This window comes from Trachymyrmex septentrionalis, unplaced genomic scaffold (genome assembly GCF_001594115.1).
Source record: "Trachymyrmex septentrionalis isolate Tsep2-gDNA-1 unplaced genomic scaffold, Tsep1.0 scaffold25, whole genome shotgun sequence".
Classification (NCBI taxonomy): Eukaryota; Metazoa; Arthropoda; class Insecta; order Hymenoptera; family Formicidae; genus Trachymyrmex; species Trachymyrmex septentrionalis.
Window position 1 is genome coordinate 2,658,128 of NW_017305408.1, and position 13,964 is coordinate 2,672,091.

Genomic DNA, 13,964 nt, shown 5'->3' on the forward strand with positions numbered 1-13,964 from the left:
ATTTTATTCGGTATTATTTTAAAAACGACAAAATTTTATATATATATACTATTTTTTTTAATGTTTGCAAGTCGCTCTTACATATGGCGGCTCTAGAAGAAGTTTGTGAAGATGTTCCAAATATGGTAAGGTAGCATTCGAAATTTTAATACACTGCTCATTATCCGTAGTGTCTTCGCTATTACCATGTACATCTCCTTCATTTGATGTGCTGCATAGAATTCAGGCTATTGTATATTATGCTTTATTTATAAAATGTATTTTGTAATATTACAAAATATATAAAAACGTCGTACTTGCTGGCCCTTTGACCTAAAAGTACCAAAAGTACTTGTATTCCACCGACAATACTACTTTCTACTTTTTCTGCTGTTAAGATAGTTTCTAACAATAGGCTCACAGTTTCTCCTCTGTGTAATAAAAATATATATTATTTGCAAATATTCGTGTAAACAATAAATTATCATAAATTTGCAAGAATAAATTTGCAACAATAAATTATCATTAACTTACGATTCTAAAGTATTTAAAATAGGATCTGGATCAGCACGTTCTGTGGATGTACGTTGAGTTTCTCTAGCTACTGTCACCATATCGCAAAGTAATTGTGCCGCGTTAGCGTGTTTGGCTACTTCTGAAGTAGGTGCTAACAATTTTACCAGTCTTTGCACTAAATGTTGACTATCTAGCCACTATCAAAAAAACGCACACACACACATATATGTTGAAAAAAATTTAATTATGTAATATAATAATCAGAATTTAATTATATAACCACATAAATAAAAATTTAAAAATTATAAAAATCGTCTTACATTTAATATGTTTTGACGCATATCACTGCCCTCAACCTGAGTAACAAGTTTGAGTACTAAGTCCATGATAGCCGAAGTCTCTAAATGTTGCAACAACAAATCTACACATCTCTGACGACTTTTAAGGAATTCTAAAACCTGTAAGCATGTGAACTGATAGGAATACCAATTCTGGAATAGATGGAAATGTATAGGATGGATAGGCATATGGATAATATAGGAAAGGTAAGAAAAAGTTTGTTATTCAACTAATATTACTTGTTGTCGAATAAAATGTCAAAGATATTATATTAAGTACTTGACTGATCTTAAAATATATACTATATAAGAGTTTTCTTATGTAAAAATAAGAAATGTTTAAGAAATAATTACCTGGTCACTTTTACGAGCAACAAGAACTCCGATAGTTTTACTGAAAAATGATGCAAGTAGTGGATTTAATGGTTGATCTGTATCTATGAAAGAATATAATTTGGCCAAAAGTGCCTCGTCACCTGAAAAAGGTTCAAGAAATATATTTATAAAATTCATATAACTTTACAATAAATATTCTTCCAATCAATAGATTCATAACAGAACTCCGAGTATACCTGCCAGTTTCTCATTCAATGTAGGCACAACGCATGTGAGCAACTCGCAGGCAACATTAGGATACTTGTAACGCCAACGTTCTTCGATGTCCGTGGATGGTTCCTTAATAGTTAACGTAACTAATTCTTCCATAACGGCAGGCCTTGTAAGACTATAAATTATACATTAAAAAAATTTATTTTTTTTTTTTTTCAAAGATACATATAGAATAAAAGCTCGGTACAAAAGAATCAGATCTAAAGAATATTTCCACTTACTATTCGACCAGCTTTTTGTTTTGGCTCTTGCATTCCTGAAGGATGTCCTCCTCATCCATCAATTCGTGAAGTGTGACATCCTGTAATCGAGTAACCGATTAGATACTGTTTAACGAGGTTCCGGAGGATGGGAGGGAGGAAAAAAAAAGGCTCCCTCGTGGGGGAAGTATAACGAGAGTCTGAAGTCACTTGCCTCTTTGTTGAGCAATGCCTCGATATGCGGCGATGACACGTAATTATTCGTCCAGAACATGATGCTGACTGTGCGTGCGCTACCTCTGTGGCTTAATATCTAGATGTGTCGTGATTTATCGTAGCCCGGGACGATCGTCCGACTCACATCGGCGTGGCGTGGGGACGCACGCACGGGGAAAGGAAAATGGTGCAACACGTCGCGCGAATTCGTTCAGTCGACGAACGACTAACATCGCATGCACGCGTATATGTATCCTCCTGTCGATTCTCTTTAGCACTCTTTAGCACCGTCTGCTCTAAAAACCGCTGTCGTCACGCACACTACTTCCTCACGACCACTCGGTACGCGATTACGCTACTGTTCCAGCGGCTCTCGCAGCTACCCCTGGTCGTTCCTGAACAATTACGACGTAGACCAACGTAGACGACGCGAACGCAGTTTCCTGCCGCGGGAAACGATGCACGACGATGGTACGGTGTACGATATCAAAACCAACGAGAGAATCAAGTGCAATGAAATACGGTTGGACGTGCAGCTGAATGTGATATCACCACCGGACGCTCTCCAGCGCGAACAGTCGCTCGAGCGTGGAACACGACGTACGAGAAGGTCGAGAACGGAGAAGCGCGAGGACTCCTTCCTCCTTCTTTCACCCAGCTCGTCCTTTCTTCTCCGAAAAGTCCGAAACCGTTAACTGCACTCTGCTGCACTTTCAGCATTTAAAATGGAACGTCGAAGAGAGAAATATAACGCAAAACGAATTATCTGAACGGTTTAAATTGTACTTTTTTTTTTTTTTCACATTTTCTGTATTCAGGATGAAGAAGATATCCGCATATTTCGTATTTTTACGTATTGAAACGAAAAAAATGCAGCGCATTGAAAGTGTAATTGTAACGGTTGAATGGCCGTTTTATCGACTGAGACAGTAAAAAAAAAAAGAAATATATGCGGAAATATAATTAAATATGATTGATGCAAGATGACGTCACGGTAGAAGACAAATACTTTCATTTCGTTAACTACCTCGATAATTTCACGCGCTATGCTTAACCTAACCTAATGCCAGCTGATGCCACGATGTCAGCCTATGTTTGACAATTCGTTGCGACTTCAAAGTGTTTGACACTTTGACCGGAGTGTTTTCTTTCGAGCTACGTGGACACGCATCAATTTCAAAAAAATGGCAAGTAGCAATTGTTATTTACGTGAGCAATCGGAAATTCTTTCCTCGGCTCTCGTAAAGTTAGTATAGATTAATTCAATTCACATCTAACACATCTAACCTTAATCGTATTCGTCTCAAGAAATATGAGTAAAAGGACACAGAAAAGATATAAATTTAAACAAAGTATAGATTTAAATTAAATATTTGTGTCCCAATCAGCTGTTTTGTTTCTGATTTAATTTTGTTGTTGATTGTTTTAGGTTGAAATCGAGTCGATGACGAGATACGTCTCGCCGGTAAATCCAGCTGTCTTTCCTCTGCTGGCTGTGGTTCTATTAGGAATTGGAGTATTTTTCACGGCCTGGTTCTTCGTATACGAGGTTACCAGCACGAAATTTACGCGAGATATATGCAAGGAAGCTCTAATTTCATTGGTCGCAGCGCTATTCTCTAGCTTTGGAGTATTATTTCTGCTGCTCTGGGTTGGAATTTATGTATAGACAACTAGAAATTATGTATCGATAAGGAATTAATATTTTTACTGAGCAAATATCATGTATTTGTTAAAAAAATATATATATATATAAAATATGAAATATGGATTAAAGTTTTTTAATTTGTTATTCTAATATAGAGAGAGATGATACGCAATAGTGTAACTAAATTCGGAAAGATTTCTTGTAATAATCATTGCTGTAGACACACACATAATTCCAAATATTTTATATAGTGCATAAGTTTATTCAATCTTTATCACAATGAAGGCATGAAGTTTGTAATACAGGTACACAACGAGTTTTGTGACACCTCGAGAAAATAAAGACTCGCACTCGTTTTCTATAAACATAGACTACAGCGTTATTAATCTCATCATGCAATATTATATGTAGTAATAACATATATAGTTCTGTGCGAAAGAATTACTCATCTACTTTCATATTTGAACGTGCTATAATTACTGTATCTTCATTAACATATACATTCTATTAAATGTTTCTCTTGTAAAATACAAGTCTTTTTTTCACTACTTCATACAGAGAAGAATATGGTGTTTATTGTCGAAGAAATAATCCTCTGTGCTTTTCGACCGATATAAATTATACATGTTTCATTTTCACCGTATAGCACAATGATATATTTTATTTAGAACAAAATGGAATATTGCAGCTCTAGGATAAAGCGCATGAGAAATATGTTTAACCGACCAAACCGGCTTTCTGTCGACATCTCTGCATCAGTGCTCTCAACATAAATTGTCTACGCGATAGTTGCCGAACTTGCTTCAGGAACGCATCTAAATCTAATATGCCGGATCGCAGTCCTTCAGCGAGATAGTAAATAGCATCTTCCGTGGCTGCTTCTTCGGCAAAAGCATTTAGCATCCTGAAAATTAAATGATATTAATCAAATTTATTCATTACAATATCAATTCATATTGAAATTCATAAAATTATTTAGCAGTAAAATCGTTATTTATATGCTTACTGTTTATACAAAGGCGCTATGGTAGTAACAGCTTCATCGACATCTATCGATTGATTATCAGACAATTTGGCAATCTCTTTTTCTAATTCTGCCTCCTTATCTTGTAAAATATTAACATTTTTTTCGAGTTCCTGTTTCTCTTTTTTGAGTTTATCAAACAGATCTGTCAAGTGCGACGAGCCACTCGTTAGCTCTTGTTGCGTTCGTCGCAGCGTCTCGAGCTCGGCCTGTAACTGTGAGAACTGTTCCTTGAGTCGACGTCGAAGCTTATCTTCTACCGCAGACAGCAAAGATGCTCTTATGTGCTCCTCTGTGATCGTGCCAGATCCACTGGAATTTGGTTGTACCGTCGGCGACTTGCGAATAATTACAAATACTTATTTAATCTGGTATACCTTTCAATAACTGTGTTTAACAATAATTTATACATAATAATTAAGACTAAAATGAATATTATAAATGCTTTGGGCTAAAAATAAATAATAATTGTATACCGGTTGCGTGACTGGCGGATACGGTGGATATGGACCACTGTAACTTTGTGGTGGATAACTGGGCGTGGTTCCAGCATAAGAACCATAAGAGCTTGGATACGGAAATCCTCCGGATGCTGTCGGGGGATATGGCGGATACACATTACTACCACTGTATTGAGAACTTGGTGGATACGGAGGAAAGCCAGAACTTGATACATTTCCACTACCAGGTACAGGCATGAATGCTGCATGACAAGTTTGTACGAGATATTTAAATGAGATAGTAATAGAAAATTTTTTAAAAGCTTATTATGGAATTCTATAAGTGTACTTACACTGAACAGGATACGGCGTCGAACTTTGTTGCGTTTCTGATCTTGTCTTGGCATAAACTGGAGGCTGTTCCCCAAAGGTAACAATCATAACTTGAATTAAAGCAAGCAAATCTGAATTGTGCTGTAATATAAAAGAATAAGTAAATAAATATTAGAGAATTATTCATTTTTAGTGATCAATAGTAAGTCTACTCACAGGTACCCAGTCATGAAGATATGGCAAATAAATTTTACCATTGTGATCCACAAACATACTGACTTTAATATGCATATCTGCTGTTGGCTTAACATAGCACATAGGTGCATTATTGGGATGAGTATCCATCAACCATATGCAGATTGGAATATTGTAACAAGAACCTTAAAAAGGAACAAAAAACAATTTTTAATAGGTTTAAATTTATTTAGTTTTGCAGCACATTGACATCTTTCTAATATGGTGCTTGATTGAGCATCAATCAAATTATTAAAAATTGCTTGTCGGTTTAATTTAATTTGTGATATTATTACAGTAATTTAATTGTGTTTATAAGTCTGGAAAACCAATTCGGCGCACAGTTCAAGACTACAAATATGGTATATATACATGTACATACATATATATATATATATATATATATATATATATATATATAAAATTCACATTGAATTATTTAAGAATTAAAGTTCCAGCTTCGACTGTTATAGGCTTTAAATTCTTACTTGTTGTGTATTTGATAGTTTTATCGTACAATTAATATTTATGTTTAAAAATTACTCTCAAAAAAGATTACCTTTGTAAACAACTGGTATAGTTCCTTGTAAGTTGAGTAGTTCCTTACGCGAACCATCATTGAAAACTAGTTGTGAATAGCAAGTTTAATGAACTTAGGAATATAAAGAAACATATTTAAAATTATAATCGCAAATAATTTTACTTACCGAAAGGTTCAATTTTATACACCAAGCCTTTGTAAGTATTTAAGACATTTATTACATGCTTCTTTGTTATATCTGGATTTTGATACTAAAAAACAATATTCTCTTTTTATATTATGAGATCAACGTGAACATCATTATAACATCATTAATGTAACAATGAAAATATTTATACCTTAGATATGCCTTGTCTAATCCTCCCCTCATCAAACGGTGTCATTTTCACCATTTAGCGTAGCTAAATCGAGATAGCGACAGGTTCTGCTATCTCCTTATCAGACGTGTCCCAATCACGTATCAGGATAATTTATTAGACGTTGCAGTAATGTAATAGAAGTCTATTATCATTGAGCACTTGTGTCTGTGTTGACTGCCTCGACGAAATCTTGATACGATGAGATCATCAAAGGGATTGTTGCAAAAAATTTATTAATCTGTCACATACGAATGCGGAATACACAGGACATACCATCATGAACCATCATGAACTATCATGAATAATTTGGCATCACTGTCGTAGCTGTCGTTCAATCATGAACTATGCAAATTATCGAGAAATCTTAAACGCAATACGCTCGACTAATCGCAGCCAAGACACAATATAAGTACAAGCATATGGCAGCCATATTCCATCCAAGAATATGGCTGTCTTCAATAAAATGAAAATGCTGCTTCAAGAAAATGTAAATGCTTAGATTAGGTTAAGTTACCTTCTTCCTATAAATCTTCCTATAAATATAATTAATAAAATCATCGACGAGATACTATTAAAGACTGTCAATCTGAACAAATTTTCGGCCCGGAGATAATTGAAGAACGCTGACATTATCGACAATTGATATAAATTTACTATTATTAACATAAATATTTAGTTCATACATTATTAAATTCATGATTTTTATTACATAAATATTCCATAAATAAATATGCATACTTGTAAAGCTATAATATCTTATATATTGCAGAAAAATTACAATTTTGTCTGTACTAGTTATTAGCTCTGTTGATAATCAAACTTTGACGATACACTGAAATCACAATTAAAAGAAAATCGAGTATTATTGATTTCTAAATGCATAAATACGTCTACAAAAAAACTAGTAAATCATAAAATTAGTACAATCTTATCAATTTTTAACTCTTAATTACTTCAATATTTACAAGGACGCGAACTCCCATAAGACTGGAATCAGACTACACATTAAAGAATGAGATTGAAGATTGAAAGATTAGAGTTTGTCTACTCAGAATTTGTCTTCTGATTAGAGCCAAAACATCCTTGTCCTCATTGGTGAAATTTCAATCTTTAATCTTTAATCTCAATCTTCAATGCATAGTCTGATTCTGGCCTAAGGATGTCGGTCTTTAATAGTATTTCGTCGGTGATAAACTACAAATACTAATACCCGTATTCATAGTTTTTCCTTGAGAAATGAGAATTCCTTATTCTTCATTTCATGTTTTATAAATCTTCTTTGATCAAACAAGAAGCCTTATTAGCTTTTTTTTCTCAAGGGAGGTTATGAATTTCTTTGAGGAGGAGATGTAGCCTTCATAACCAAGCAAACCTCCAAATTTAATTTATCACACCTTTTTATTTTTGATAGATTTTAATTTAGACCTGTTGCATCGATAATTATTTTCGATAGGTTTTTTTTCGGAAATAAACTGCGTCAAAAGTATTTTCTCCTTTATATAATAAGCATTATGACGAATCCGACTGGAAGCACTGATGCATATTAAAGCTGTTGTATACTGACTTAATTTGAGTATAAAAATAAAATGTAAATATTTCGAATTATGAAATACATATTTTACCTAACAGTACAATAAAATATATTGAGTATTTCACAATTTAATCGATTTCCGTGTTTATTTATAAACATATATTTACATTATTTTGTGTATGTACGACAGTTTAATGTGCATCAGTACGCAGTGAGGGCGTTCAATCAAATTCGCTATTAGTGATTTTTGTCCATTATTGTTACAAAATGCTTAATCACGACTTTATTTAATTAACAACGCCTTTATAACCTTCATTGTTCACATATTAGTAATTTATAATATTAGGTTTGCATATACTATATATTATGACATATATATATATATGTTGCCTTCAATAGGCTACTAAAATCCCTAAAATATTCCTTTCTTCGGGAAGGCAGACTTGAGATCCATTTATGAAACAAAGAGGCCTTGGAGAATCGAGGAATCTTTCATGGAGGCTTCCTTCATTCTTAAAATAAAGAAGGACTATGAATAAATTGATTTAAATGTTTTTGAAAAGTGCGCATTATAGTTCTAAATATGGCGGACAATTTCCAATCTCAACATTTCTATTCGAGAGTTCTCAAGGTTTTCAAGTATGATTGGTCGATACATTTGTTGTCCATTGCTTATGCTTTGTTTACGCATAACTTCCCTCATGCGTAGGTGGTTTGTATGCACGCATTTTGATCAAGCGCCGGTTTGATTTGTACCAGTTTATACATAAAGAAGAAAGAGGTACAACAAATATATCTATATATATTCACATAAAATACGTTTGATGTATATATATACAGGACAATGAACATATGGTCCAAGTTATTAATTAATTTTGTCTTATTTTCTTGGAATTATCTTCTCCGAAAATGAATAAAGAGAATAACGTATGTTTTTGTAAATATTGTATGGGCGCTTTCCATAAAAAAATGTTATACGCAATATTGTTTTTGAATCGGTGCATAATTTTCGAAGCTGTAAATGTATTAAGGATCAATTTAGTATCGTTTATTAAAATCGAATTTATCTTTCTTTTCGAAACTCATAATTTTTAGTTTTTTTTAGTTTCTTCAAATTTCCTGTTAGATCCTTGGATTTCCCAACTTTCCTTCGAAAGAAAAAAATGCTATAACTAAAAAAACGTTTTTATTTTTTATTAATGTTGCCACTTTGTTGCCTTGAGCACCCAGTATATTCCTATATACGGTAGGCTCAAAACGAGCTGATGTCCGAACGGGCGGAACGGGTTATGTTGAAGTTAAGAGACAGGTGTACGCACGATAGGCGTTGTTTCTTTTCCGTAAGGAAACCCAAAAACGTGCATTATCAGAGCATCGTACGTTGCGTAACGTGTTGCTTTAAGATCCTTAATTAAAACAAACAGGACGAAGTTCCACGGCGACGACAAGGCAATGTCGTCGCGACAAGCATTCGTCGACTGCGACCTCGAAGAAGGCTAAATGTAAAAAATTATATATGTTCATGAGTACTTTTAGGTCATGTATAGTAATAGTATCTTTTTAGCAATCTTTAAAATAATTACTTTGTGTTACTAACAGCAGTTACGTTGTAGCTATATATTTAAAGATAAATATATATTTATATTTGAAGATAGTAAACATATTTTAAATTTTAATAAAACTATTCGACGTTTGTGATCCTTCTTTTAAAATCTGTGCTATTCAATTTGATTATTAGTTATTATTGTCTGTATAGCGAAATTATTAAGTGCTACATTAAAGAAGACATTAGAGCTGTAGTTAAGAATGTTTATGACTATATGTTTTAATTAAAAATAAATTAATACATGTAAATATATGTAATATTTTTGAAATATCAAGGTTTACAGCTATTGGTCAGTTTTAAATCTTGTTTATCTGGTGACTCACCATTAATTATCAGTATAAATATACATATTAATTTTGATAATTATCAAAAAATAATTGCAAGATTAAAAGAATCTTCTATATCTTTGAAATAAGTTGAGATAAGCATATTGAATCTTTATGTAACAAGTTATAATTTATGTTTCAACTGTTGTGTGCTTCTAGATAATATTTATTTTTATTTTCCAACAATGGATACCATCATGTAGAATGTAGAAGCAGAAAAGGAGAAGATGACACCGCATTTTACAACGCTAACTCCAGTGCGGAAGCGATGTGTAATCGTGCTGGTGCTAGTTTTAGTTCCATGCGTGATTCTGAATCTGCTGACGCCATCAGACATGCGTGAGGAAGCCGTACTACAGAACAGCATCGCTGAGTTACAGGCTAAACTGGAGCATTTGCATGCCAAATACATTAGCAGTCAGGAAGAAATAAATTTGTTGTCGCATCAGTTGTTACAGCTGATTGAGAGCAATCATATTTTACCAGATCTGCAATTGCTCATCAACAACGGCACCTCCAATGTCACCAATATCAAACTGCCTTCGATCTACAATTTTCTACCACATTTTCTTAATGATCCGAATAGTCTGCGTCCTGCGTTTGTGCAGAGCAAAGGTAGATCAGGAGTAAGCATGGTATTGGGAGTACCGACGGTAAAACGCGAGGTTCAATCTTATCTTATGGCGACTTTGAAAAATCTGCTGGATCGTATGAATACCGCAGAGATCGCTGACACACTCATCATCGTTTTAGTGGCCGAAGTAAGTGGAATCGCTAATTACAAACATAAAATTATTTGTCATTGGGACATTAAACTGATGAATTAATAAAATTATATTGTATGTATATAGGGTGTTCAAAAATTTGCAAATTAAAATACCATAGCAAAAATATTCTAAAATGAAAGTTAAAATTTTGTTATTTCAACTAATAATTTTTGAGATATCAAGGTTTAAAGCTATTGATCAGTTTTAAACCTTGCCTGTTTGTAAGTTACCATTAATTATCAGTACGCGATTCTGTGATTGTTGAAAATCGTTAAATTATCCATATATATATATATATATCTCAAAAATTACTGCTTGAAATGAAAAATAGAATATACATTTGAACTTCTTATTTTTTATTTTGGAATCTTTGTCCCATATATATATATAATTTTTTTTGTAGACAGATATTGATTACGTGACATATGTTGCAAAGCAAATTGAAGTCCAGTAAGTTCACGAATTTATATTTATCTTATTCATTCTTGTGTCTATATCAATATGAATTTTTTTTATAACTTTTATAACTTTTTATTTTAGATTTCCGAACGAATGCGAAACTGGCGTGATCGATGTGATATCACCATCATTATCCTATTATCCTAACTTATCAAAATTACGCGACACTCTCGGCGATGATCATCAACGTGTCATTTGGCGGTCCAAGCAGAATCTCGATTTTGCTTTTCTTATGTCCTATGCCCAAACTAAGGGCACGTTTTATATACAATTGGAAGATGATATTTTAGCTAAGAAGAATTTTATAACTACCATGAAATCCTTTGCGTTACAGAAGATAGGTACAAAGGAAAATTGGTTCGTCCTCGATTTCTGTCAGCTCGGTTTTATCGGTATGGCATTGTTGTATATTGCACAGATGATGTAGATATTAAAGAAATATTTTAAGTTCTGTTGAAAATTGTAGGAAAACTGTTCAAATGTGTGGAACTTCCCTGGTTGATTCAATTCTTTTTAATGTTCTACAATGATAAGCCTGTTGATTGGCTATTGGACCATTTGATATCGACAAAAGTCTGCAGTCTTGACATGGACCACGTTAGTATAAATAATAATAAAACTTTAAAGTACGAAGCGCCTATCAGTCCGAATGTTAAGATGTTGAACTACTATATAATATACACTCATTTAAATTGAATTAATTTTGAGAAATAATATTTTTCGGCAATATTTTTCGCAATAAGTTTATTACAATTTTTTAAAATTTGGGAAATTTTTGGGGGGATTATTTGTTTCAGATTGATTGTGTGAATGTCCGATAATCTTATCGGCATGCAATTATTATTTCTGAAAATTAATTCAATTTAAATGAGTGTATATTATATAATAGTTCAACATCTTAACACTCGGACCGGCGCTTCTTTAAGTACTTTAAAGTTTTAATATAAACGGTCTCGTGTCCAATCATATTGTAAATAATAATAATTACACATTTAATAGAGAATATTGATATTTTAAAAAGAAATTTTTGTTACGGCAGAAACATTGTAAAATGGCTAAAGCAGAGTTATGGATACATTACAAACCTTCTCTCTTTCAACACATAGGGACGCATTCCTCCTTAAAAGGAAAAGTGCAGAAACTTAAAGTAATGTCAGACATATTTATTCTTAAAAAAGAGAGATACAATTATGACAATAAACTAATGTCTAAATTATGTTTACAGGACAAACAATTTGGCAAGATAACGCTATTTTACGCTCACGAGAATCCTGAGGCAACTGTGGAAACTCAAATCAAGCCTTACAAACAGTATACATTGCAAAAAGCATACAAGGGCGAGTCATTCTTTTGGGGCTTGCTACCTCAGCCGGGAGACCATTTAAAGTTTAAATTTTCGCATCCTATTTTTATAAAAAAGTAAGTTGCAAGTAGTACAATTGAATATTTTATTTTGAAAAATTATAATCATTTTATTATTTTGTGTGCAGGTACTTATTCAGGAGCGGAAATCCTGAACATCCTTCTGATAGATTTTACAATACGACTGTGGAAGTATTAGCCGAGATGTCTCCGTTATTAGATAGAAATAGTAACGATGTGACGGAGGACGGTTATGTTATTATAGGTAATAAAAAATTCTATACCTGTATCTTATAATTTAATAATTCGAAAGATTGTTAAAGAGTATGTTGTGTATGAAATAGGTAAGTTTGATGTACTTGGTGTTGCCGAAGGGATCGTGGATCGAGGATTGGGTAAGGTTTCGGTACTTCGTTTAACTATACATAGTGAAAGTGAAAACTGGGCCATTCTATCTGAGGTAAAAAATCCTGATAATAGATTCAAGATTATAATATTAAATCTCTCCTATGCTCTAAAAATACAATTTTTTGTTTAGATTCACATAATAGAAGATCAGCCTAGCTGATTAAAGGATGAAAATTCTCAAGTGATCTTTCAGTACCATCTGCATGGTTAGCATAAGCGACTGATTTTATAAATGTTTCTTAATAATTTATATATTTTTTTATTTTGCTGTCATGTTATATATTTAAATGGATCAGTTAATTCAATGCCGTCCATTACAAAAGAGAAAATATGTTTTAATGAATACGTTTTATAATCAAAGCCGGCTTTTACGTCGGTCGAGGATTTTAACGGCTTCTTTTTTAGTACACATGGCGCTTGTTAAAGTGCAAAAATCAGGTACGCACGTAATGTAATTAAAATTTGCTTCTGATATTCACTTTTGCGAATATCTGATATTCACTTTTGCGAATATCCGATTTACAAGTGTATACAATGGCACACTGTTGAGTTTAGAATTATATAGCGTAAGTGTTTCTTGCTTTTTGTAAGATTGTATTTTAATTCGGAATTTAACTGACCTGTACCTGTTGTTCGCGCGTCTCGACTCGCTCTCGATTAGAGTCCGACCGAAACTTTTACCGACAACCGAAACACTCTGTTACATGTCAATTTCAACCAAAATTAAAAAATAGGAATCTTATAAAGGCCATATGTATAGATATGCCCTTATATCATATATTTTTTCTTCATAAATATCATAATTTATTGAAATAATAATTAAATTTTAGCCGAAATCAAAAATCGAAATTTTGATTGTGTATCAATTTTGGCCAAAGAAATACTCTTCCTCTTCATAAGTACTTCTTTATAAACATAATTTAATTATTAAAACAATCACATATATTAAAATTAATATTTATGAAGAGCTGTATGGTTTCAGTCGAAACTGACACATAATAAGTGTCCGTTTTCAGTTTCGATAAAAGTTTCAATCGGACTCTACTCTTGATGTTCACTATTAATTAA

The 13,964-nt window shown here is 32.9% G+C and overlaps 4 protein-coding genes and 1 pseudogene across 7 annotated transcripts in view; 3 read left to right on the forward strand and 2 right to left on the reverse strand.

Annotated features, from left to right (window-relative positions):
• LOC108748967 (serine/threonine-protein phosphatase 6 regulatory subunit 3) overlaps positions 1 to 2,310 on the reverse strand; it is a 6,375-nt gene extending 4,065 nt beyond the window's left edge. Inside the window, 8 exon segments of the mRNA XM_018487414.1 lie at positions 30 to 211; positions 297 to 410; positions 514 to 692; positions 816 to 986; positions 1,188 to 1,309; positions 1,406 to 1,557; positions 1,664 to 1,743; positions 1,857 to 2,310. Coding sequence (XP_018342916.1) covers positions 30 to 211; positions 297 to 410; positions 514 to 692; positions 816 to 986; positions 1,188 to 1,309; positions 1,406 to 1,557; positions 1,664 to 1,743; positions 1,857 to 1,916 — 1,060 coding nt within the window. The 5' untranslated portion in view covers positions 1,917 to 2,310.
• On the forward strand, positions 2,300 to 2,768 carry LOC108748965 (annotated as a pseudogene).
• Positions 2,769 to 2,921: 153 nt separating this feature from the next.
• On the forward strand, positions 2,922 to 3,587 carry LOC108748966 (transmembrane protein 258). Its single transcript, XM_018487413.1, has 2 exons — positions 2,922 to 3,045; positions 3,288 to 3,587. Exons 1-2 carry the CDS (start codon positions 3,043 to 3,045, stop codon positions 3,525 to 3,527), a joined length of 243 nt encoding a protein of 80 aa, XP_018342915.1. The 5' UTR covers positions 2,922 to 3,042; the 3' UTR covers positions 3,528 to 3,587.
• A 30-nt stretch (positions 3,588 to 3,617) lies between these two features.
• On the reverse strand, positions 3,618 to 6,470 carry LOC108748963 (tumor susceptibility gene 101 protein). The gene is made up of 8 exons (XM_018487410.1): positions 6,417 to 6,470; positions 6,245 to 6,329; positions 6,097 to 6,162; positions 5,520 to 5,683; positions 5,324 to 5,444; positions 5,007 to 5,233; positions 4,513 to 4,868; positions 3,618 to 4,410 (listed from the first exon to the last, which is right to left on the reverse strand). Exons 1-8 carry the CDS (start codon positions 6,468 to 6,470, stop codon positions 4,224 to 4,226), a joined length of 1,260 nt encoding a protein of 419 aa, XP_018342912.1. The 3' UTR covers positions 3,618 to 4,223.
• Positions 6,471 to 9,251: 2,781 nt separating this feature from the next.
• On the forward strand, positions 9,252 to 13,723 carry LOC108748860 (alpha-1,3-mannosyl-glycoprotein 4-beta-N-acetylglucosaminyltransferase B). Of its 4 annotated transcripts, none has more exons than XM_018487234.1 (10): positions 9,252 to 9,470; positions 10,060 to 10,661; positions 11,071 to 11,117; positions 11,208 to 11,518; positions 11,593 to 11,723; positions 12,166 to 12,273; positions 12,352 to 12,545; positions 12,617 to 12,753; positions 12,833 to 12,948; positions 13,027 to 13,723. In XM_018487234.1, exons 2-10 carry the CDS (start codon positions 10,128 to 10,130, stop codon positions 13,054 to 13,056), a joined length of 1,608 nt encoding a protein of 535 aa, XP_018342736.1. In that variant the 5' UTR covers positions 9,252 to 9,470; positions 10,060 to 10,127; the 3' UTR covers positions 13,057 to 13,723. The 4 variants fall into 4 exon arrangements, with proteins under 4 accessions (XP_018342736.1, XP_018342735.1, XP_018342734.1 ...); XM_018487235.1 differs by having other exon boundaries at positions 9,388 to 9,470; positions 10,104 to 10,661; XM_018487233.1 differs by having other exon boundaries at positions 9,252 to 9,486; positions 12,833 to 13,723.
• The last annotated feature ends 241 nt before the right edge of the window (positions 13,724 to 13,964 follow it).